The sequence below is a fragment of the Tachypleus tridentatus genome, chromosome 4, assembly GCF_004210375.1.
Source record: "Tachypleus tridentatus isolate NWPU-2018 chromosome 4, ASM421037v1, whole genome shotgun sequence".
NCBI lineage: Eukaryota > Metazoa > Arthropoda > Merostomata > Xiphosura > Limulidae > Tachypleus > Tachypleus tridentatus.
Window position 1 is genome coordinate 47884504 of NC_134828.1, and position 22559 is coordinate 47907062.

Here is a 22559-nt window from a genome sequence, read left to right on the forward strand (position 1 = left end):
ATGTGTTTTTGTGCACTTATTAACCTTCTTTTGATTCGAATTAAGTATTGTCAGGGCTTTCTTTTTCTTAAATACAAATTATGAAGTAAGTGGACATTCAAATTTTTAATAGCAATTTGGATTGTTTATTGGCAGATTATATATATATAACATTCAAGTTGATTGGTTTGGTATTTTATGGCGCAAATAGCCAAGGTGCTTTGCGCCATAACATATATGAAATTAACTAAATTACTACATAGTTTGTAGAGTGCGTATCCTGAATAAACAAAATCACTGAGCACTGGAAGTGATTTAGCATTTAGTATTACTAAGTTTCGTTTGTCGTGTGAACCTCAATCTAAAGTTTTGTGGCTGATGAATATCTGAGTGTGAGAACATGTGTGTCTTTATTTTGTTGTTGTTTAAGTGTTATTATTACGTTATTTAATTTGTATTTCTCTGCATTTGTTATGAAGTTTTCGATAAATAATTAGAAAGATAGAAAAAGTTTTTTGTTCAAAACTGCTGTTAGGTATGGTATGTACTAATAATAATTATAGTATTACTATTTGCAATAGTAATAAACTAATGATATTGTAGTAGTAATGTTTAGCAGAAACACAAAGGAAGGAAGCATTGTGTATTTGGAAGAGCTGATAAACTTATCAGCTGTGCTGTTAATAAAGTTTTATTAATATTAGTAGAGATTAACGAAGGTGGGGCTATTTATTGCTGTCAGTATTAACGTATTATTACTAGTGTTACTATTATTTTACGTACAGTAGGCTTAAAGTCAGTAGTCTGAATTTTAACCAGGTTTTATAACTTGACCAATATGTTAAATTGTGTAAACAAAACAAAAAAAACAACAGCAAACAAACTCCAAAATGTTTGTGTTTTGAATTTCGCACAAAGCTACTCAAGGACTATATGTGCTAGCCGTCCCTAATTTAGCAGTGTAAGACTAGAGGGAAGGCAGCTAGTCATCACTACCCACCAAATAAAAGGCAACAAATACGTCGCCTTGCTACGTACGAACTTTTGCTCAAACTAAGTTAAAGTTTAAACCTCCACACATTGTGTTAAATGTTCGTTTTCATAAGCTAGGAATTTTTAATTCTGAAAACATATTTACAAAATTTTAAATTTAATAGTATCTTATATTGTGAAAAAGACAAAACTTAAGCTTTTTTCAGATTAGAAATTGTAGATTTTGGAGCTTGTCAAGATCTTTCTGAAGATATAATTGTTATTCTCTATTCAACTGCACTGATGCAATATACATTGTAGATGGCAAATTTGTATGTATTTACTGTCAGTTTTAATACATAATACCACTTAGTTTAAGTTACTGTTAGGCTTTTATAAATTTTGTTATGCGTATTGTATACTTTTTTTGGTGTACTACTTTTCACTGGTTATGGTATCAGCAAATAGCATGTAATATTGAATTAATTATATGTGATGTGGAATTTGTGTTTGGTAACTGTTTTTAACTTGGTATGTTCAAGAATTATGATGTATTAACCTTGTTTATACTTGTGACAATGAATAGGTTAAAATTATAATTTATATTTATATTTTGAAACTTAGGGACACAATCCTTGTTTATTCTACATCTGATATTAGAAAGGCTAAGCCTTAGAAACTAACAATTAAACTAGTTTGATTAAATAAACTAACTTAAAACAGAGGACTTGTATTAATTTATTTTTACTAAGTGTATTAAATTTGTTGAGAAAATTATATTTTTTGTACATTTCTATGGTCAAACAGGTGAAAATACTAAAAAGTGAACACAGTTGTTCAGTGTGTGATAAGTGTTAAAGTTGGAACTTCCGGAGAAGGGTGACTTATTACTGCAGTGAAGTACACTGCTGAAATGTTAAATTGTATGCTTTAGTTTAATAATATTTTTTGCTAACTTTAAATCTACATAAAGTGATTACTGTTTAATAAGTTTAAGGTAGTGGTTTTAAATGATATTTGTGAAGAAAACTTGTTTTGGAAATGCATAAAACTTTTTGATAATGAATCTTAAAAGGTTTTTAAAGAGGTCAAGTGATGAGTTGGTTTTGTGAAAACTAAAATCTAATCTTTGATAGATTGTTTAGGCAGAGTATTCGTGATGAAACTTTGTAGAATGGATGATAACTGCCTGTTGTGGAGACAAATGTAGAGGATGATGTTTTGAAGTCTTCAGCATTTCGTCTTCAGGTTGACTTTCAAAACGTCATCCTCTACACTTCTGTCTCCACAACAGGCAGTTGCTGTCCATTCTATAAAATCTAATCTTTAAATATGAGAAATATCTGATTGGAATGTAGCAAGTGCAATAAATACATTCAAAAATTGAGTGTGAAAAAGATGTGAAATTAGAGGTAAGTTAGTCTAACTTGTTAAATAAATTTTTGTATGGGAATTCATTGTAAGGATTGCTTAAGAAAACCTTGGAAGTTGTAATTCGAAAATTATTATCATTACTTTAGGAAGTAGTAGTTCTCTTGTTTCACCAATGAGTTATCAATTTTTAATAAGGCTTTTATTTGTCTAGATTATTACTTTCCTGTTGATATGTTTAAACTTGCAGAAGGTTTTTACAATAACGTTTTTCTCAATAAGTGGATTATTAAGTTCTATTTTTACAGTATCTCTGAGAATAATTGGAATATTGATAAATAATTGACTTGAAAGTAAGAAATAAAAGGTTTCATTAAATGATCTTCATTCTGTTTGGGAAAATGTGAGTAATTAAAAGCTGTTTCCTTTTTTTTTAGTGTGGAAAAGATTGTTAGTATTATGATGAGAGAAAGGAGTTTGGCTGAAACCTTTTACTGATTATTTGTTAATAGTGTAACAAGTAAATAGAATGCTTGGATCAAATTATAGAATGTTCAGGAATAAGGAAGTGATCACAATGTGTAAAACTTTGTCAAGGAAAAACTTTTTAGGAGACGAACTAAACTACCTTTTTAGGATATGTGTGGGAGTTTTGGAAGGTTAAGGGTGAGATCCAAAATAGTAAATATAAGCTTTTAAAAGTTTAGGCAAAAAACGAAAAAAGACATCTTCCCTGTTTTTTAGTGATTAACATTTTTTATAATTTATTAAATAATATATGTTGACAGTTTGAACTTTTGTTAAGTCTTTTCTTCAATAATTGTGTGGATATGAAAGGATATGTGTGGTTTTCTCAGGATAATTGGTCTTCTGTTGCCTTGTATGTTGTTATAAACTTGTAGTACAAATGAAAAATAATGTGTAATAGTTTGGAAATTCTCATTATCATCAAAGAATGATTAAGTTAATGTCTCTTTTTATGTTAAAATGTGTAAAGTGTTTTGAAATATTTTTGTGTAGTTGCTTATCATGGGGACACTATACATTTTTACAGTTTGTGATATTGCTACATGGTACATTGTAGAGAATTTTCTAGGTGATAAAGTATATGTTCCATAGTTTGATTGCTAAATTAATATCTATTTGTTACATATGAGCTTAGCTTATAAAATTTGTATCAAATATTTTGTAACATTTTTGTAAATGACACTTGAGGTACCTCAATTAAAGAAACAGGCAGAAATTTTAGTTAATGCTAGAAAATTGTTGGTCAGTGTTGTAGTTTGCTAATAAAACATGAGGCACTATTAAAATAAATTGATAGTACACAATTTTGAATAATATTTGCATATTCCCACTGTTTTGTATCAGTGTACTCTTGATACATGTCAGTCATTTATATTGCAAGGTTCTGAACACATCACTGTAATTAACAAGATTTTCTCATTTGCGAGTGCCATGCTGGTTATGCAGTTGACGTGATCTGTGTGGCAAACCAATGCTAAGTATAAGGAAATGTGAAAACAAGAAAGCAACTCCAACTTTTTTGACTGTTTCCTAAGACAAGTAGCATGCGGGCCGGCTGGTTAGGCGCACAGTATTTGGCCTGAGCAATGTGGTTAGCAATACTGTCTAATTTGTCTATGATTAATATAAATGTTAGGCTATTAGTTTATACTGCTTTGTCAGTGGTCTGTGATGATAAGAAAACCCACTTGTAGAGAAAGTTATATATTTAAAAACAGCTGGTATGGGTAGAAAAAGCACTAGAGGAGCGAACAACGTTTCTACCTTTGGTAATCGTCAGGTTCACAAGGAAAGGGTTACTGACCAGTAGCTGACCACATGTTTGAAGGCAGTTGTGTAATTCAGTGTAAGAATGTAGAGGGCTTAGATGTTGGATATATTTATTAATATAGGTATAACCAGGCACAAAACTAAGGTTTATATCATGTAAAAACTACATTGACAAACACCACACCAACATTATTTATAAAATACAATGTGATAACTGCCACGACTTCTATATTGGAGAAACAAGTAGAAAAATGGAATCCAGATTCAAAGAACAGTCACCTTCACACGTTTTCGAAACTGAAAATCAAATAAACATAACATAACCATAGAAAACACCCAAATACTATACAAATGCAAAATTAAAAAGCCTTACTTATACAACAACTCACTCAAAATAAACCAATACAAAGGAACACCTTTGTACCTATATTAATAAATATATCCAACATCTACATTCCGACAATCAATTGCACAGCTGCCTTCAAACATGTGGTCAGTAACCCTTTCTTTCTTTGTGAACCTAACGATGACCGAAGAAGGTCTAAACGTTGTTCTCTCCACTAGTGCTACCCATACCAGCCATTTTTAGTTTATAATGCTTTGCCAGCTTTTCTTGTTTAACCCTTTTATGATTGTTAACAGGTTTGTTGACTTGTATTCAAAATTTTATTGAACTACAATTTTATAAATTTATGTCAGTAAGTTTGGAATCAAATTGTAGATTATAATTCAACTTTGATATTATATATTAATTAATTTCTTAATTTAAAAGTAAATATTAAAATAACTTTATGAATATTGATTTTAGTGATCCACATATGTTGAATGCAGCACTTTAAACTTAGATGTTTGTGATGTCAAAATACCAAGTCTATACTTTCATACAAATTAGGAACTCAAATCACTAATATTATCAAGCTAGAATATAAATTAAAAGTCTGTATTCTTTTATTTTGTTGAGATTAGGCTTATATACTGAAACAAACATGGTGGCCTCTTTCTATATTTTGGAACAGTCCATTATACACTTTTACTACAGTATGTGAAATTTGAATAACCAATCAACAGCTTATAACATCCTCAGACTGATTTTCTTGGCCATTTTAATCTGTGAAAAGTCTACCCCATCCCTTTGATTGAAGTTCTCAAGGGATGGTTTATGTCTTTAGTCTGTCCGAAGTGACATTTTGTAAAATGTAAATATATTTTAATCACTAAGCTTGCCAAATTATCGTGAAATTGTATGTTATCAGTGTAGTTTATGATTTTTGATTATTCAACAATATATACATAAAACATAAAAAAACAACAAAAACTGCTTGATATTCTCCACATTAAAAATTTTGAAAGGCTTAGCAACCTGTGTCCAACAACAACCAAGTACAAACTGAGAAGAGATAATTGTTTGCTTTACTTTTTAATTTATTGTTCTATATTTTAAGAAAAATAAATTATGTAATGTTAGGTAGACATGACTGGAAGATCAATATAATAATAATAATAAAAAAAAGTAAATATATAGCATTTTGAGACTTAAGCTACTTAGACTAAACATTTATTTTTTATAGTATAATATTAGTCATTTTAGTACAGAAAAGGCATAATTTATATTTTCTAATTTTTTTTATGATAGTTACAAGTTTGGTTAAGTGACAAACTCTTGATAATTAGTTATAGAAAAGAGCATAAAATATAAAGTCTTGCTGAAAACAAACATTTGAAATGTATTTAAGAGATTTTATGCAAGTAATATTTGTGATTTTTTGGGACAAAAAATAGTTTGTTTTTAATCATGATATCCCTTTCTTGATGACAAGAAACCCACTTGAAATAAAAATGTATTTCAGAACATCTGGTATGGATATTAACATTTTTATTGATAAGGAGAGAACAACATTTTGACCTTCCTACCATGTGAAGTTTGATAGTTAAAATATATTTTAATCCTATGTTTCATGGAAGCTTGTTTTAATTTGTTATGGGTTGGTTATATCTTTACTCAGACTTCTAAGAGGTTTTCATATTGGATGATCTTTATAAAATCAAGTATTATTTTGTTTTTAATTGTTTCAAATGTTTTTCTTTGAAGTACCATCAATTTATTTCGAACAACCATCCATTCAATAAAATGTTAAGATTATACAATAGTCTTAGACTCGGGTGTTTCTGAGATTACTGAAGGGCTTTAGAAATAACTTTATCTAATTGTTCTTTACTATGCTTTTTAGTTTTAAAATACAGTGAAATTAAAACTTAAGAATATTAATACACACAATAATGATTTTTTTGTTTTTTCAGATGACATGAATTAAAATTGGAATGTGAAAACTAAATTCCACTACAAGGTCAGTTGGTTCCTCTAGGCTTAACCAAGTCAAAACAAAAAATTATTTAATGATTTATTCGCCATTGATACGGTACGAATATGGATGCTGTTTTTCTTATGTTATATATCTGCTAGTATTTTTATCACTCAACATGTATAGGATTTCATATAACGTAAAAATTAACTGTATGGGTTTCACAATTTCTTCACTGTAATACTCTTGCAGAATATAACTCAAGTGACTAATCATTTCTAATTATGTGGAATGTAGTGAAAGATCCAACAGTGACAAAACCTATTAAAGAACTGGAGGATAAATGGAAACTTCTTCCTGCTTTTCTTCAGGTGAAAGGTTTGGTAAACCAACATGTTGATTCATTTAATTATTTCATTACAGTTGACATTAAAAAGATTTTAATGGCAAATAGCAAGATTACTAGTGATGCTGATCCTTTGTTTTATATGAAATACTTAAACATTCACATAGGAAATCCTGATGTAGAAGAAGGATTTAATGTTACAAAACCAACATGTCCTCATGAGTGTCGTCTTCGTGACATGACATATTCTGCTCCCATAACAGTTGACATAGAATATACTAGAGGGCAGCAGAGAGTTGTCAGAAATAATGTTCCAATTGGTAGAATGCCAATTATGTTACGCAGTTCCAAATGTGTACTTACAAGGAAATCTCCAGCAGAACTTGCTAAACTAAATGAATGTCCACATGATCCTGGTGGCTATTTCATTGTCAATGGCATAGAAAAGGTGATACTTTGCCAAGAACAGTTGTCAAAAAATCGAATGATTGTTGAAGAAGACAGTAAAGGTGGAATTGCATGTCAAGTGACTAGCTCTACTCATGAACGAAAAACACGTACCAACATAATCGTTAAGCATGACCATTATTATTTGAAACACAACAGTTTTTCTGAAGACATACCTATTGCTATTGTGTTTAAAGCTATGGGTGTCGAAAGTGATCAAGAAATTGTGCAGATGATTGGAACTGATGACCACACCTTGTCAGTATTTGCTCCTTCTCTTGAAGAATGTCATCGAGCTCAAGTGTATACACAGACTCAAGCTTTAAGATGGATGGGAAATAAAATCAAACAACGTCGAATTTGGGGAGGTGGACCTAAAAAAACACCCATTGAAGAAGCTCGTGATTTATTAATAACAACTATTGTCGCCCACGTACCTACAGAACAGTTTACTTTCAAGGTAAAGGCCATGTATATGGCTCTTATGGTTAGAAGAATCATTGAAGCCCAGACAAATCCCAAGCTAATTGATGATAGAGACTATTATGGAAACAAGAGAGTTGAACTGGCAGGATCCTTGTTGTCACTGTTGTTTGAAGACTTGTTTAAGCGATTTAATTCTGAGCTGAAGATGATTGCAGACAAGAACATTCCTAAAATTAAAGCAGCCCAATTTGATATCCTTAAGCACATGCGTCAAGACCAGATAACAAATGGCTTAATCACTGCTATTTCAACTGGGAACTGGACAGTGAAGCGATTCAAGATGGAACGTGTTGGGGTTACACAAGTTCTTTCAAGATTGTCTTACATCTCTGCACTGGGAATGATGACAAGAATTAATAGTCAGTTTGAAAAAACAAGAAAAGTCTCAGGACCAAGGTCTCTGCAGCCTTCTCAGTGGGGTATGTTATGCCCTTCAGATACACCAGAAGGTGAATCCTGTGGTTTGGTGAAAAATTTGGCATTGATGACGCACATTACTACTGACATGGAGGAAGAACCATTGATTAAACTTGCTTTTAACTTAGGGGTAGAAGATGTGCACCTTCTAAGTGGAGAAGAGCTTTCAAATCCAAACATTTACATGGTTTTTTTAAATGGGGGTATTCTAGGAGTCATAAAAGACTACCAAAGATTAGTGCATACTTTCCGTCTCTTGCGTAGAGCTGGTTACATCAATGAGTTTGTTTCTATCTTCTCAAACCATACCCATCGTTGTGTTTACATTGCCTCAGATGGTGGCCGATTGTGTCGTCCATATATAATTGTCAAAGAAGGTCTTCCAGTGGTCACTCAAGCACATTTAGAAGAGTTGTGTTGTGGTGTTCGCCAGTTTGAAGATTTCATCCATGATGGCTTGATTGAATACCTAGATGTCAATGAGGAAAATGACAGTATTGTTGCTTTATATCAAACAAGCATTAGTGAAGAAACAACACACCTTGAAATTGAACCGTTTACTTTATTAGGTGTGTGTGCTGGCTTAATACCATATCCTCATCATAACCAGTCACCACGTAACACTTATCAGTGTGCTATGGGTAAACAAGCTATGGGGACAATTGCTCTCAACCAGAGGAACCGAATTGATACTCTCATGTACCTTCTTGCGTATCCTCATCGTCCAATGGTAAAATCTCGAACTATCGAGTTGATCAATTTTGAGCAGCTGCCAGCAGGACAAAATGCCACAGTAGCTGTAATGAGCTATAGTGGTTATGATATTGAAGATGCCATTGTCATGAACAAGGCTTCCCTTGACCGAGGATTTGGACGATGTCTAGTTTACCGTAGCCAAAAATGCACACTGAAACGATACATCAACCAAACATTTGACAGAGTTCTGGGTCCGATGATAGATGCAACCACTCGTAAACCAATATGGAAACATGAGGTTTTAGATGCTGATGGAATTGCTGCTCCTGGTGAGAGAGTGGAAAGCAGACAAGTTGTAGTCAACAAATCTATGCCAGCAGTTACTATGAATCCAATTCAAACTACACCAGGACAACCACAGCAAGTGGAGTACAGGGAAGTCCCAATTGTACATAAGGGATTAGAGCCTTCTTATGTGGAAAAGGTAATGATTTCATCAAATAATGAGGAGGCATTTCTCATTAAACTTTTGATGAGACAGACTCGTCGACCAGAAATAGGAGACAAGTTTAGCAGTAGACATGGACAGAAAGGAGTTGTAGGTCTTATTGCCCAGCAAGAAGACATGCCTTTCAATGATCAGGGAATTTGTCCTGATTTGATAATGAATCCTCATGGATATCCATCTCGTATGACAGTTGGTAAGTTATTAGAGCTTGTTGGTGGTAAAGCTGGGGTGCTAGAAGGACAATTTCATTACGGAACAGCATTTGGTGGAAGCAGTATACATGAGATCAGTAAAGAGTTGATAAAACATGGATTCAACTATCTTGGTAAAGATACATTGACGTCTGGAATCACTGGGGAACACCTCAGAGGATACATTTATTTTGGTCCAATATACTACCAGAAGCTGAAGCACATGGTGATGGATAAAATTCATGCTCGAGCTCGAGGCCCTCGTGCTGTTTTAACCAGACAGCCAACAGAAGGAAGGTCACGAGAGGGAGGATTACGATTAGGTGAAATGGAGCGAGACTGTTTGATTGGACATGGAGCAAGTATGTTGTTATTGGAGCGACTAATGCTATCTAGTGATGCTTTCCAAGTTGATGTGTGTAATCAATGTGGCCTGTTAGGCTACTCAGGCTGGTGTCACTATTGTCAGTCATCTTGTCAGATTGCTTCAATTCAAATACCTTATGCATGTAAGTTATTATTTCAAGAGCTGCAGTCAATGAATATTATTCCCCGCCTTAAATTATCAAAATATTTTGATTAAGGTAAAAGAGGATTTGTTCTGAAGGAATGAAATACCTGAATATAAATCTGTCTGTTAACTATACATAGTTAATTAGATTTAAACATTTACTTTTAAGAATACTAACAAAAAACTTAAGTTTGTTGATATTTTGAATCCTAAGATCACTAATATTGCTTACTTCATTATAAAATATTATTTAAAAGTTCTGGACAAATATATTTTGACAAGTGGGCATTGTTTTTTTTCATTTAGTTAATGTAATGCTTTTTTTTCTTTATAGGTTGTTGTATCATTTTGTCTTTTTAAAAAAGCATCAAGCCTCTTCGTACTAAATAACTGTTTTGATTAAGCTCCACGTAGTTGTCTAAATATAGTTAATAACTGTTAAGGTTTTTTCAAGTTTGTTGATGTTCATACATGAATGTAATTACTCTTCAGTATTTAAGCTTGTAACTATTAAGAACAAGGTATGAAAGTGATGCACTGCACAAACATTTTGGAGTTCAACATTTTAAAGCTGTTGTGAATAAACTTTGTATATAACCTACTGTATATCCATCAATAACATGATGCAACAAAACCATTGCTATCTGAATTTCCATCTATCCTCTTAGAAAAGTTTCAAAAGCTACGATGAGTAATTGAAAGGTATTATATCTGAAAAGAGATGCAACTGTTTTGTGTTTGTACATGTAAATGTTTTATTCTTGTTTTTTCAACCTCATTAATTCTGTATACCCCAAGATTGAGTTCACCTGTGAACAGGAAAAAACTAATCAAATAGCATTTCTCAAAACCTCAACTATTTTTACAGCATAAGCTTTCACTGATATCACGTGTTTTCTGGTATTTTCATTTGATTATAATAGAATTACAGCATTATTCTTGTAAAACTTTTATAATTAATAGTTAATGGAAGAAAAAATTGTCCTAGATTAAATTGAATATCTATTCTAAAGGTGGCTGGTATAGATATTAAAACTTTAATTGAAATAAAGGTTTTATTTGTTAAAAACGTGTTTTTGTTAATCTGAAGATGACCTATGAAGGTCAAAACATTGTTCTGTACCTTAAAGTTTTAATACCTGTACCAGGTGTCTTTAGTAATACATTTTTATTTTAGGTGGGTTTTTCATCATCATAAATTGTGAATACTTTGCACCATAGAGGAGACATTGTGGTAAACTTTTCATTATTATTCATTCAAATAAAATGTTCTTGCCTTTATTCATTAATTCATCGTTTAATTTTTATTTTCTAGACTAGCTTAATGACTATTTGAATTTAATGATACTGTGCTCAGATATCTTTGTTACATGTCATTTTCAGTTTGTTTTTGAGAGAAACATTTTTTATCCTTGTGAGTAAACTACTAAAATTCAGTATGTATCAGATTATCTAAAATTAAGTGATAGAAGAGGTGTAATATTTATTCCTTAAAACATTTTGTACCTAATAGATTATTTATTGCAAACTTTGCTATGTAAAATGAGGTTAAACTATGAACTTCAAATATCTGTATTTTGATTCAATAAACTTTGGAGAATTATTTTTAAATTGTAACAAACAATCAAAACTTGAGATAAGAACTTGTATATCTGATTTTCTTTATTAATTTAAACTTGAATGAACAGTTTTGATGTAAAAGAATTACATTCAGTTTGATAGTCAACATGTGAATACATTTAAGAAACTGAAGATAAAAATGAAATGGGTAAACAGCCCTTCTGAGAAGATGCCAGTTTGTTAGCAGTCAAAATGCACGATAAAATTGGTTATTGTTAGTGTCTAATTAATTTTTTCTGGATTTGGTGTCCTCTTACAGAAGGTTTGCTGTCATTGTGTGCCTCTAATGCTTCCAGTGTAATCCAGTTGTAGCAATTTGCATACGTTTTTCATTCAGTTCCTTCTAGTCTGTTTCCATTGGTTTTTGCCCTCCAGTAATGTTCTCTGTTATTGTCTGCTCTAACCACATAATCGATGCTTTATTTTAATGAGTTAGGTAACATTCTGTTATCTTTGAAACTACAAAGTACGTTTTCATTGGTTGGTCTATATAAGATACTCAGCATCTTTCTGAACACCCACATTTCAAATTTGTTGCTCTTATCCATAGTCTTGTTGATTGTTAACATTTTCACCTGCATATGCAAAAGTAGACTGTATATAGCATTAAGTTATAAAATGAATAGTAAAAAAAAAAGTTGATTAAAATCTGCTAGCTACAATTTTATATTAACCTCCAATATGAATATCTTGAAGAGTTTACATAAATATATTTTAAATTTGTGTGTGTGTTATTTTTCATTTATTAGAGTAAAATCAAGCACTTATAGGGTGCAGGTTTTGGAAGTATAGGAAGAAATATTTTCAATAACCTGCAGCTTGTGTATTCTATTAGGATAACTAGGAATTAGTTGTAATTGCAGATGTCTTAGCTACTGTCCATAACTCACTATATATACTTATACACGTAAAGATAAGTTGTTTTTGCTGTAGGATATAAAATTAAATGAAAGCTCTATGATTGTTACATATTTAAATAACTAAATAAATAGTTCATGTGGGTTTGCTGTATTTTTTAACTAATGGATATAGAAAATAAGAAGGGAGTAGTTTAAAAGTTTACAGAGCAAACTTTGTTAATGTGCATCTACTGGATGGAGAGGGAAGGATTTTTAATCCTGGGCACCAGAATTTCTGGCTGTGGCTCTGCATAACTGATAGTGGGATTAAGCTATGAAACCAAATTTTCAAGGTTCATGATCCATCATTATAAAAATACTATGCATATCAAATTTGATAATGAAAGTAATATTTAAACTAAACACAATGGGCAAGACCTGTAACTTCAAATTGTCACTAAAAGACAAAATAATGTCGTATAGCCTAGCAAAGATGATAGTGAGCTCTAGGGTTACCAATAAATCTTGGACAGTTTTTGCTCTTTTTTCTTAAATTTAAGTCTAGAATAAATATAACTAGCAAAATAAAGTACCAAAAGAAATTGACCAAATGTAAAATGGAACCTTCTATTCAATTATTTAAAAACAACTTGGATAAAAAGTTTTGTTTTGTTTTTTTTGCATTTAAGACAACATTATGGAAATTTTTTAAACTAAAAAAAAATGGTTGTTGCACTGAAATTGGTTTCATTCTTCTGTGACTGTCTTAATAGACAACTACCTATTTGAGAGGAGGGGTTATCGCTAGTTAAAAGCCTGATAAACACTCAGTGTAAAGTATCTTAGTACTAATATATGACAGAAAAGTTTATTTGATTGTGAAAACAGTATTCAGCATGAATTACTGAGTTTAAACTAGGTAAATTTGAATTTGGCCAATGTCTCAAGTGAATGCACCAGTCAGCTCTCAACATAAAAACAAAGTTGCTAATTGGAAGAACCGTTGATTGTCTGTAGTGCAGACAAAGATGAGTTTCTAAAAATGGCAACCAAATAAATGTATTTGGAGAGGCCGACAACTGACTTCATATCAACATTTAAGAAATAACTGTTCTCTGATTTGGGTTCATGATTTCATTATTTAGATTGATTTACTGTGAAAATTGTCAGCCAGTTCTATGAAAAAAAACAACAAATCTAGTCTTAACCAGAACAGGTTCCAAAAGCTAGACTGTTTACGTGTTAGGGAGGTAGCAATACATCATATATTCAAGTGATGTACTATGGTTTACTATGGAGGTATTGCTAACACACAAAAATAGTCTGTCTAAATTTAAAGCAGGTCATCTGTCGAAGTGCAGGTGTACCAGTGCTAGTCTGTACTGGACACTTGAATATTCTGCCCCTAGCTGGAATAACAATTAGAATATACATAAAGACAAGTGATACAAACATGCCAAGTATTTAGTGTTGCAACCACAGCAGATCTATGAATTTAATGTGTACAAGTGTGATTTATAATCTACTTCAATATTTTCTTTAATTTTCTTCCTAATAAGATGTGATTATTTTGAAGTGCAAGCTGAATTCTTTCCTTTTTGTTTTCAGGTGAATTTAATTTAGTTTTTGCTTGACATACAATCACTTTTGTATCCAATTATTTTTAATACATTTGTTTCATTCTATTTAAATTTTATACATATAAAGGCATCACTGTTATTTGGTTTATATTAAGCTTATTTTATTTAATTCCTTTCTTTTGTTCCTGGTTACAATTTTATTTTTGAATCCAATGCATTTAACTTTAACTTGCCATCAGAATGTTTTATAATGTATTTAATTTTGTAATGAATTCTTATTTCTTTCTATGAGTTCATTAGTTATATGTACTAGAAGAATGGATCTAAATTCGACCAAATATATGGAGTTGGAATATTTCACTCCCAGTCACACTTGTGATACCAGGACCGATCAAAGAGTGCAGGAGACCCGAGTGCAAGAAATAATGGTGGGCCTCCCTGCTACACTGAATATAAATTATATTTGCATGAGAGACAGCAAGATAAAAGACAAAAAATATAATCATACATGATACATCTGAAACTCAGTTTTATGACCTATACAGTTTTCAAAGATAATGTGGAAGCAGATGCAATAATAACAGTGAAAAAGAAAATGTTTACAAAATTCAAGTAATATTATATTTTCTTATACTATCACTGGCCCACTTTTCTATAAGGTTTTTAAAACTGCAGTGTCTTGCTTCCTCTCTCTCGGTTGACAAGACAGTTAAGGCTTTGATACGGTCTTCAGTCATGGTTCACTGTAAATATGATCATATTACCTTTAGTTTACCAAATGAGCATCAGAACCAGCCACTGTAACTTGCAGGGACAGATAAACTCAGAGTCACAAGAACATTTGGAAATGCATCATATCTGCAGTTAACTAAAACTCTCAACACGGACTCTATCAATTTGACTGACTATATGTCCTCTTCGTAATTTTAATGCAACTAACTTTTTAATTTAATAAGTATAAACATTATAAGTATTTCATATACAAAAAAGATATTTTTAGTTAAGTAGTTTTTATTATTATTATTATTATTAAATACTAGGCAGCGTACAAAGTGATCTTTATGTTAAGAGTGAATCATGTGTACTGGACTTCGAATTATTTTTACCAAATAATTTAAAACTACTCATGTAACAACAGAACATGGTTGCAGCAGTACCACACATGATGTTAAGTGGTGCTATTATAGATATGGCGATCTAAATATTGAGTATAAAAGTGTTTTCTTATACCAAAGCCATATGGGGTTATCTGCTATGTCCACTGAGGGGAATCGAACCCCTGATTTTAGCATTGTAAATACGAAGACTTACCGATCTTCCAGTGAGAGACAGTGTACAAGGGATCCAAGAAAACTAAATGTCAATGTGTGAAAGAAGGATACCTTTAATTGGGTTATAATAATGCCATTTCCCTCTTAACATAGTATAAAAAAAGCCCAGTCTTAAGACAAACGTGTTTCTTACTAGATGGTAAGATTAAATATAAATTATTTGCAAATCCTTTCATGTTTTGAAATTGTCATCTAACCTAAACATTTAATGAAGGTTAAGAACAAAAGTATACATCTTAATAATAAGAGTATTTTGTCTTTAGTTAAAGCATGTCAAACATCTAGCTTTTATATTGGGAAAAGTTAGCTTCAATTTCAACAGCTCAAATGTAATTGGATACAGAAATCCACTAATAAACTTTCGCCATAAAATCACAAGTCGCAGCCCACAAGATAAGGAAATATATAAGATATGGTGAAAATAAAGCAGCAGTTCTGTGTTTGCAAGACAAATTATTAAAATCATGATTGTTTGAGTAATTTAGGTACAGATATATGGAAACCCAAACTTTTAATTAAAAGTTTTCATCTTGTATGTTCATGAGATACATATAAAAACAAAATCCAACAAGATATTTTAAACAACTGGAGTAGATTATTTGATCAACTAAATTAACTATACTTCTGCATCATATAAAACTGAGAAACAATTAATGACATTAACTGGGACTAACAACAATTGATCTAGTTTTTGTTCTCTTGGAAGATAGAAAAATAATTACTGGGCACAACCAAAGTTATCACAAACTCGTAATGCTAATGTAAGTCTAATATTTTTAGTTCGTTACTGGCTTTCTTTTATATTTATTTACCATCCTTTCATTTAGATGTTCACAGTGCTCAAATTGAGGGGGAACAAGAAAGGACATCTTATTCTATCTATGAGATAAAGGTAAATGTTAAACAAAAACCTCAGAACCATCCCTCATAATTAGAATATTTATCAAGCTTTCCATTACGTTCCGTCAACTGCATCTACCACACCCAAAGGCAAGCAGTTCTAAAGTCTAACAAAAAGAAGTAAAACCAACAGAAATGGCATTGTCAAATGCTTAATTGTGAGAACATATATTTGTAGGTAGATTATAGCAGTAATAAATCCTGTTAATTTCTACCAACTATCGTGCTGGCTATATGTTAATCATCAAAATGTAAATAAGTGTAATCTTTCAAATATTTAAACAGAAATAATATTATTGCTGTCTCAAAATACCAAAAATAATACTTTGCTTTAATGATGCTTTGGATGAAGTGTCACTTTATCTAAAGTAATTTATTAAATATATCCAGTAAACCATCACGTGAACGTGGTGCATTTAATGAGTAATGACTGTAAGTTGTTAACAAATACACATCAAATTTGTAAGAATGTTCAAGGCTTTATCAAATTCACCTTATCAAAGCAATATTATAATGTACCACACAATAAAATATATTTGAAAATGCATTAAATAACAATATTTATTTTGAGTTATAACAAATATTGTTATTTAACATAATTACCTGATACTGCACTTTGACCTTTTACTTCAGTTGGTAGAACACTTGTTAGTATGTGATTAAACTAAGGTTTCACCCAGAGGCCAGAATATACAAAATGAGATTAATATCATTATGGATCATTCTGAGAAAAGAAAAGGTGATTTTAATTGTTGAAACCCTTTAATATGGTGAATAAAGCATTTGTCTCGTATGTTAGAGGTCTGTTTTAATCCTGCTTGCCTAAGCCTGAAATGTTCTGTCGGCATAATACAGTAATGTTTATATTTTTGGTGGTTATGATCTGAAAGTTTGTGATTAAAAATATCGATTAAAGATAAAAAAAATTTATTCAGTCATACAATATATGCATATTGGTACTTTGCATAAATTTTTTTAATAATCATAGCATTACATTTTATTTTTCACATACTTCATGGGGAGAAGTGGTTAGTGTACCAATAATTAAGAAATAAACACAGTTAAATCTATTATTTTAGTAGTGATTGTCTTATTATGATTCTGATGATCATTATTATTTCTTATTTAATATTAATATTTTTGAACTGAACAATAGTTGAGATCTGCTATTGCTACTAGAGCATACTGTTCTCATGTTCATTGAAACTGTGATCATTTTTTAGAATTCGTAGCAATGTAAAGCTATAAGGCTGTGGAATTCAACAGAAATATTAACTTGTATAGATCAAAACTGAACTAAATATATCAGTTTAGAAATACAGTCATAAGGCAACTTGTAATGGTTAGAAAGAGAATGCATTGATTTTGATGGTTATATTCAATAAACGAGTACACTAATTATTAATTAGTTACTTTTACCAACATGTGATTAACATGATTAAATTTCAGTTAAGTCTTAGGTTTGCAAGAAACAACTAAGAACAGGTACATGGAGTACAGTACTCCATGTTTAAACACTTAACAACAAATTGCTTATTGTTTATATAAATTGCGCACAATCAGCACTCTTAGTGTTACTGGTTACTTCATATTTAGGGCCGGCATCGCCAGGTGGGTTAAAGCTTGCGACTCATAATCTGAGAGTCGAGGGTTTGCATCCCCATCGCACCAAACATGCTCACCTTTTCAGCCATGGGGACGTTATAATGTTATGGTCAATCCCACTATTCGTTGGTAAGAGTAATCCTAGAGTTGGCAGTGGGTAATGATGACTAGCTGTCTTACACTGCAAAATTAGGGATGGCTAGTGCAGATAGTCCTTGAGTAGCTTTCCGCGAAATTCAAAAAACAAACTTCATATTTAATGTGCTATGAAAATTGTTTCATCAATTGCAAAAGCTATAAAAATAACCCTTTTAAATGGTAAAATATTTATAACTTCATAAAATAATTTTAAACTGTTGCATGTAATACATAATATGTCAGTTAACTCATAACTTTGAAGTAATATAGCAAGTGCTTAAGTAAAAAGTAGTGTAACTTAGAACTTATGGCAGAACTGTAAATGCACATTTGTGCATCCATGTCACACTGTGCTCTTCATGATGCATAACAACTGTATATGTGTGTGTGTGTGTGTGTGTGTGCATGGAAGATTTCCATTTCCTTCCTTACAGTACTTTGAGTACATACACATTTATTTTTTGTTAAATTTAAAAAAAAACGATCTAGATTTAAAAGTATTACCATCAAAATAATTTCTCATTGTAATGTTTACAAGGAAGTCAACAGTACACTATTAGTCCATAAAGACACAGGTAAAGGCTTTTGTTTAAAATAGTTTCAGAGACAATAGCCTTAAAAATTCTCTCTTAAGATGTTCTAAATGTATTTATTAAACTTTATTGTTACTTATTTATTAACCTAGTATTTCTCTCATTAAATTGTTTACTAAGCTTAATTTATATAGTAGTCTTTCTGCTTGTTAGTTCTTGATTAGATGACTTTACTCCACAAACTAAAGCAAAAGTTTGACACCATTTAAAACTGTATAAGTATGTGGTTAGAACTACTGTATCTATCATATCTCAGCCATTCTGAGACATATGGTATTGGATGTAAGGTCTCATTGATACAAGATATAGCAGATAAGGTGTGGTATATACATCTTATACAGTTTTTACTTTCACTCAGAAGTTCTTGGTAATATATCAGTAAATATTCATCTAGTGTACGACATTCGGTTTTCTAAGTAAGATAATTAAATAATATGGTTGATATCGGTATCAACTAAAACAAAATTGTGGTATGTGATAGCCACAGATATCAGTGAAGTTTCTCTAGACCCTTAAATTTTAAAATACTTTAGGGCCTCCAAACACTCAAGCTTGGATGAAGCTTAGAGGTGGATTTTGATTCTGCAGTTTCATCTAACCTTTTAAGTACTATTATTAACAGTACTCTATTTTATGATGGCAACCTTAACCATTTCATGATAAAAAATACTTGTATCAGTTTGTGATAATACTAAGCATTTTCATCAAGCCTGAAACTAAGTCTAAAAACAACAACACTTTAGTGAAAATAAGGAATGAATGGTTAGGTAAAATATGTAACATGTAGCAACCCTACTATAGTTGACTGTAGACTAAGGAATAAGAAATTACTTGCAGTACTTGTTAATTTGATTTTTTAAGTTTTAAATGTTGGTATGTATGGATAGACTTAATCAGTCTTGGTTTATTTTCTATGCAACCTGAAGCAATTACTTTTAGGTTTACATGATAAATTTTTAATCTATATTTACCAATAAATTATAAGATTTAGATATTTTTTGCTTTTAGAGATTAGAGGATATGTAAATTACATGTTAGTGTTTGTAATACTAAATACTGTTTTAAGATAATTTTAATTCTGTAATAGGTTCATATCTGGGTTTAATCAAACAGTTATTATTAGACCTCAAAGTTCTTGATTTCTCATACAAGATTTACTTACTAAATGTATGGACAAGGATCTTAGAATATTGCTATTTTTGTTTTTAAAGTTTAATGAAAAATATACAATGTAGTGAACCATGCAATTAAAAAGTAATTTAAACATTTCATAAAATAAATGTTAACATAGTGAATACTTAAATACATCATGTGTTGTTCAATCATTGAAAATACATAATTAAGAAGTTAACAAATAATAAATATTTTTGTGTTATAGCTACAACAAGGAACAGTTGTTGTAACTAACTCATGTTAGTGTCAATCCTGACTTACTGTTTTTGCAAAATAAGTGTAAACTGATCCTTAACTTACTTTGTCAACATGAAAGTCTATTAATAGTTTATATTCACAAATGTTTACTCAGTAATAAAGAATTTAGCCCAGTAAAGGATTAGCTTTTGTTTTGTTTTTTAATTTTGCACAAAGCTACTCAAGGGTTATCTGTGCTAGCTGTCCCTAATTTATCAACTTAAGACTAGAGCGAAGGCAGCTACTTATCATTGTTGACTGCCAACTCTTGGCTACTTTTTTTTTTTAAACCAATGATAGGAGGATTGACTGTCACATTATAATGTCCCTACAGCTGAAAGGGCAAGCATATTTGGTAGGATGGGTAGAGCATAAAAAAAATATTTCTTAATAAGGCATACAATCACTTTGAACACTAATGCAAATTTTACAGAAATGTGGCATTACAGAAGTGAGTGAATCATAAAGAATACTGCAGTTAAGGCTATGGAGGATTTAGTTTTTTGGCTCACGACATTAAATATGTTTTCTTCTGGTTATTATGTAACTTAAAAACAACAACAAAAAGCTAAGAATAAATTACTTTTCTTTAAGATTGAAATGGGAAACTTATAAAGTGTATAATTTAACTTAAGTTTTAATGCCTTTCATAATGTTTTTGTGCAAAGCTTCACAGTGAAATATTTTGCACACTGTCCACTGTGGAGAATAGACCTCCATAAACTAACCACTAATTCACCAGGGAACTTTATTAAAGAAGTAGAAAAGAGATTACTTATCTCACAAACTTAATAAAGCTGGGTAATGTTTTTTAATTATCTATTTTCGAATTAAAAACACCTTTGAAAAAAATGAAAAAGCTTTGATATCTTACTTAAAATAAAGAAATTGAATTGGTAAAACTTATCCTGTAACCATTTAAGAAATTATTAGACATTATGAAAATGCCTTACAATTGAAAACTGCTAACAAAATTCTTATTTTTCAAACAAACAACAAAAAAAACTCAGGAAATTACAAATATGAATAATGTGGCTTCTTTTATTCTCAAGATTTTAAAATTTGTTCTCACTTAGAACAAATTTGCTTTTTAGCACTAGAATTACTAATGAGTTCTACGTGGAAACAATTTGCTTATTAAAAAATTATTCTGAACTGTTTATGCACCATTTGTAGTTACATGGCTTTGCTGATTATAGAAGTCCTAGAAATATATTAGTTCCAGTGAAAAAAAAATCTATATTGCAGTTAAATCCACTTACTGCTGCTGTGAAACACTGTATACTTTAAATATATTCCACTCAGATTTTTTTAGTTAGTTCTATACACTGAATGTCATAAAAAAAAAAACACCAAATTACTCAATACATGATTCTCACCAATTCAAATTGCTATTAAAAAAAAACAAGTAATATGAGGGTTAAATAATTTCAGAGCAGTATTCAACATTTGACTACATTTTGCTTCTTGAAAAATATCTGGAAGGGGAAAATATTAGGTTAAGAGCAAGTGTGAATTTTATTTTTTTCCCAGACTGGGAACATTTCTGCTGAGATAGCAGTCTATTTGGAAAAAGTGTAATTTTTTTACATTATTTAAATCAGGCTTAAGTTCTGAATTTCCTGTTAACAACTTATTGCACTTTTTGCTCTTTTTTTAGCTTAAGTTCTGTAATTATATGGTAATAGAGGTCTACAGTTTACCAATACAGGTAATGAAAGTACTAAATGTTTTCTTGTAAGTGGGCTGTTTTGCACAATGTACTTTTCTTTAGTTTATGAATTGTGTGAAAGTATATGTTATGGACTATGTTGCATTAAATGTAGCACATCAATTAGTTTTTCATGAACCCAATCTTCCTGACCTCGTTAGAGTCCATCTAAAAATAATGTTCAGATACTCCCCAGTCCATCCCTGGCAGTATCAAAGATTTAAAGATAATTTAAACTATAAAAGGTTTTTTTCTAAATAAATTGGTTTGTGTCTGCAGAGAAAAGAATATGATCCAATTTATAACTTAATAATAAAAAAGGGGTGTGTGGTTCATCATAAAATAGTTATTGTTTCCTTCTGTAAAAGTACTTATTTTGCAGGTCTCTTAAGAAAGATGAGTATGTTTAAAAAATAATAACCCAACCTCATTTCAGTAACCATTCTAGGCACATCCAACTTAAGCACATGTTGAACTAGTTTCTGTAAATATTAACTAAACGTGTTGAACTTTAATGTCATCAGCTTATAATGGACATGTGTTAAACCAGGTATCAGTTAAGAACTCATAAAGCAGCAAGATGAATGTTATTTTCATAAAGCACTGATTATTTATGTAAGCTAATTTTAGCCACATGATGTATTTTACTGTGATGAAATTTTTATTTATAGAATATTTCACGAATTTTCCTATTTGCTTTATGATTATTTTTCTTTTTCCATTGATTACTTGAAACAATGAAAACAAACATAAGGTCTTGATAGAATGAAATATTACTTCCTGAAGTATTTCTTGAGATATCTTACATGTG

The 22559-nt window shown here is 30.9% G+C and overlaps 2 protein-coding genes across 16 annotated transcripts in view; one reads left to right on the forward strand and one right to left on the reverse strand.

The window, feature by feature from the left end:
- Nucleotides 1–242: 242 nt before the first annotated feature.
- On the forward strand, nucleotides 243–22181 carry Polr3B (RNA polymerase III subunit RpIII128). 15 transcript variants are annotated; one of them, XR_013027500.1, is made up of 5 exons: nucleotides 243–381; nucleotides 6418–10019; nucleotides 11199–11255; nucleotides 14353–14488; nucleotides 16219–22181. XR_013027500.1 is itself a non-coding variant. In XM_076498269.1 (4 exons), exons 2-3 carry the CDS (start codon nucleotides 6704–6706, stop codon nucleotides 11240–11242), a joined length of 3360 nt encoding a protein of 1119 aa, XP_076354384.1. In that variant the 5' UTR covers nucleotides 243–381; nucleotides 6418–6703; the 3' UTR covers nucleotides 11243–11255; nucleotides 16219–22181. The 15 variants fall into 15 exon arrangements, 13 of the variants coding, with proteins under 13 accessions (XP_076354384.1, XP_076354374.1, XP_076354386.1 ...); XR_013027501.1 differs by having other exon boundaries at nucleotides 14361–14488; XM_076498269.1 differs by lacking the exon at nucleotides 14353–14488.
- Nucleotides 14573–22559, reverse strand: part of LOC143249070 (osteoclast-stimulating factor 1-like) — a 28031-nt gene continuing 20044 nt past the window's right edge. Inside the window, exon 9 of the mRNA XM_076498275.1 lies at nucleotides 14573–14803. Coding sequence (XP_076354390.1) covers nucleotides 14790–14803 — 14 coding nt within the window. The 3' untranslated portion in view covers nucleotides 14573–14789. The remainder of the gene's footprint in view (nucleotides 14804–22559) is intronic.

Coding starts and splice junctions, on each gene's coding strand:
- Polr3B (XM_076498259.1), top strand. CDS start 6,704: ATGTGGAATGTAGTGAAAGATCCAACAGTGACAAAACCTATTAAAGAA. Junction 10,020..16,218: donor AATTCAAATACCTTATGCAT/GTAAGTTATTAT, acceptor CCTTTCATTTAG/ATGTTCACAGTGCTCAAATT.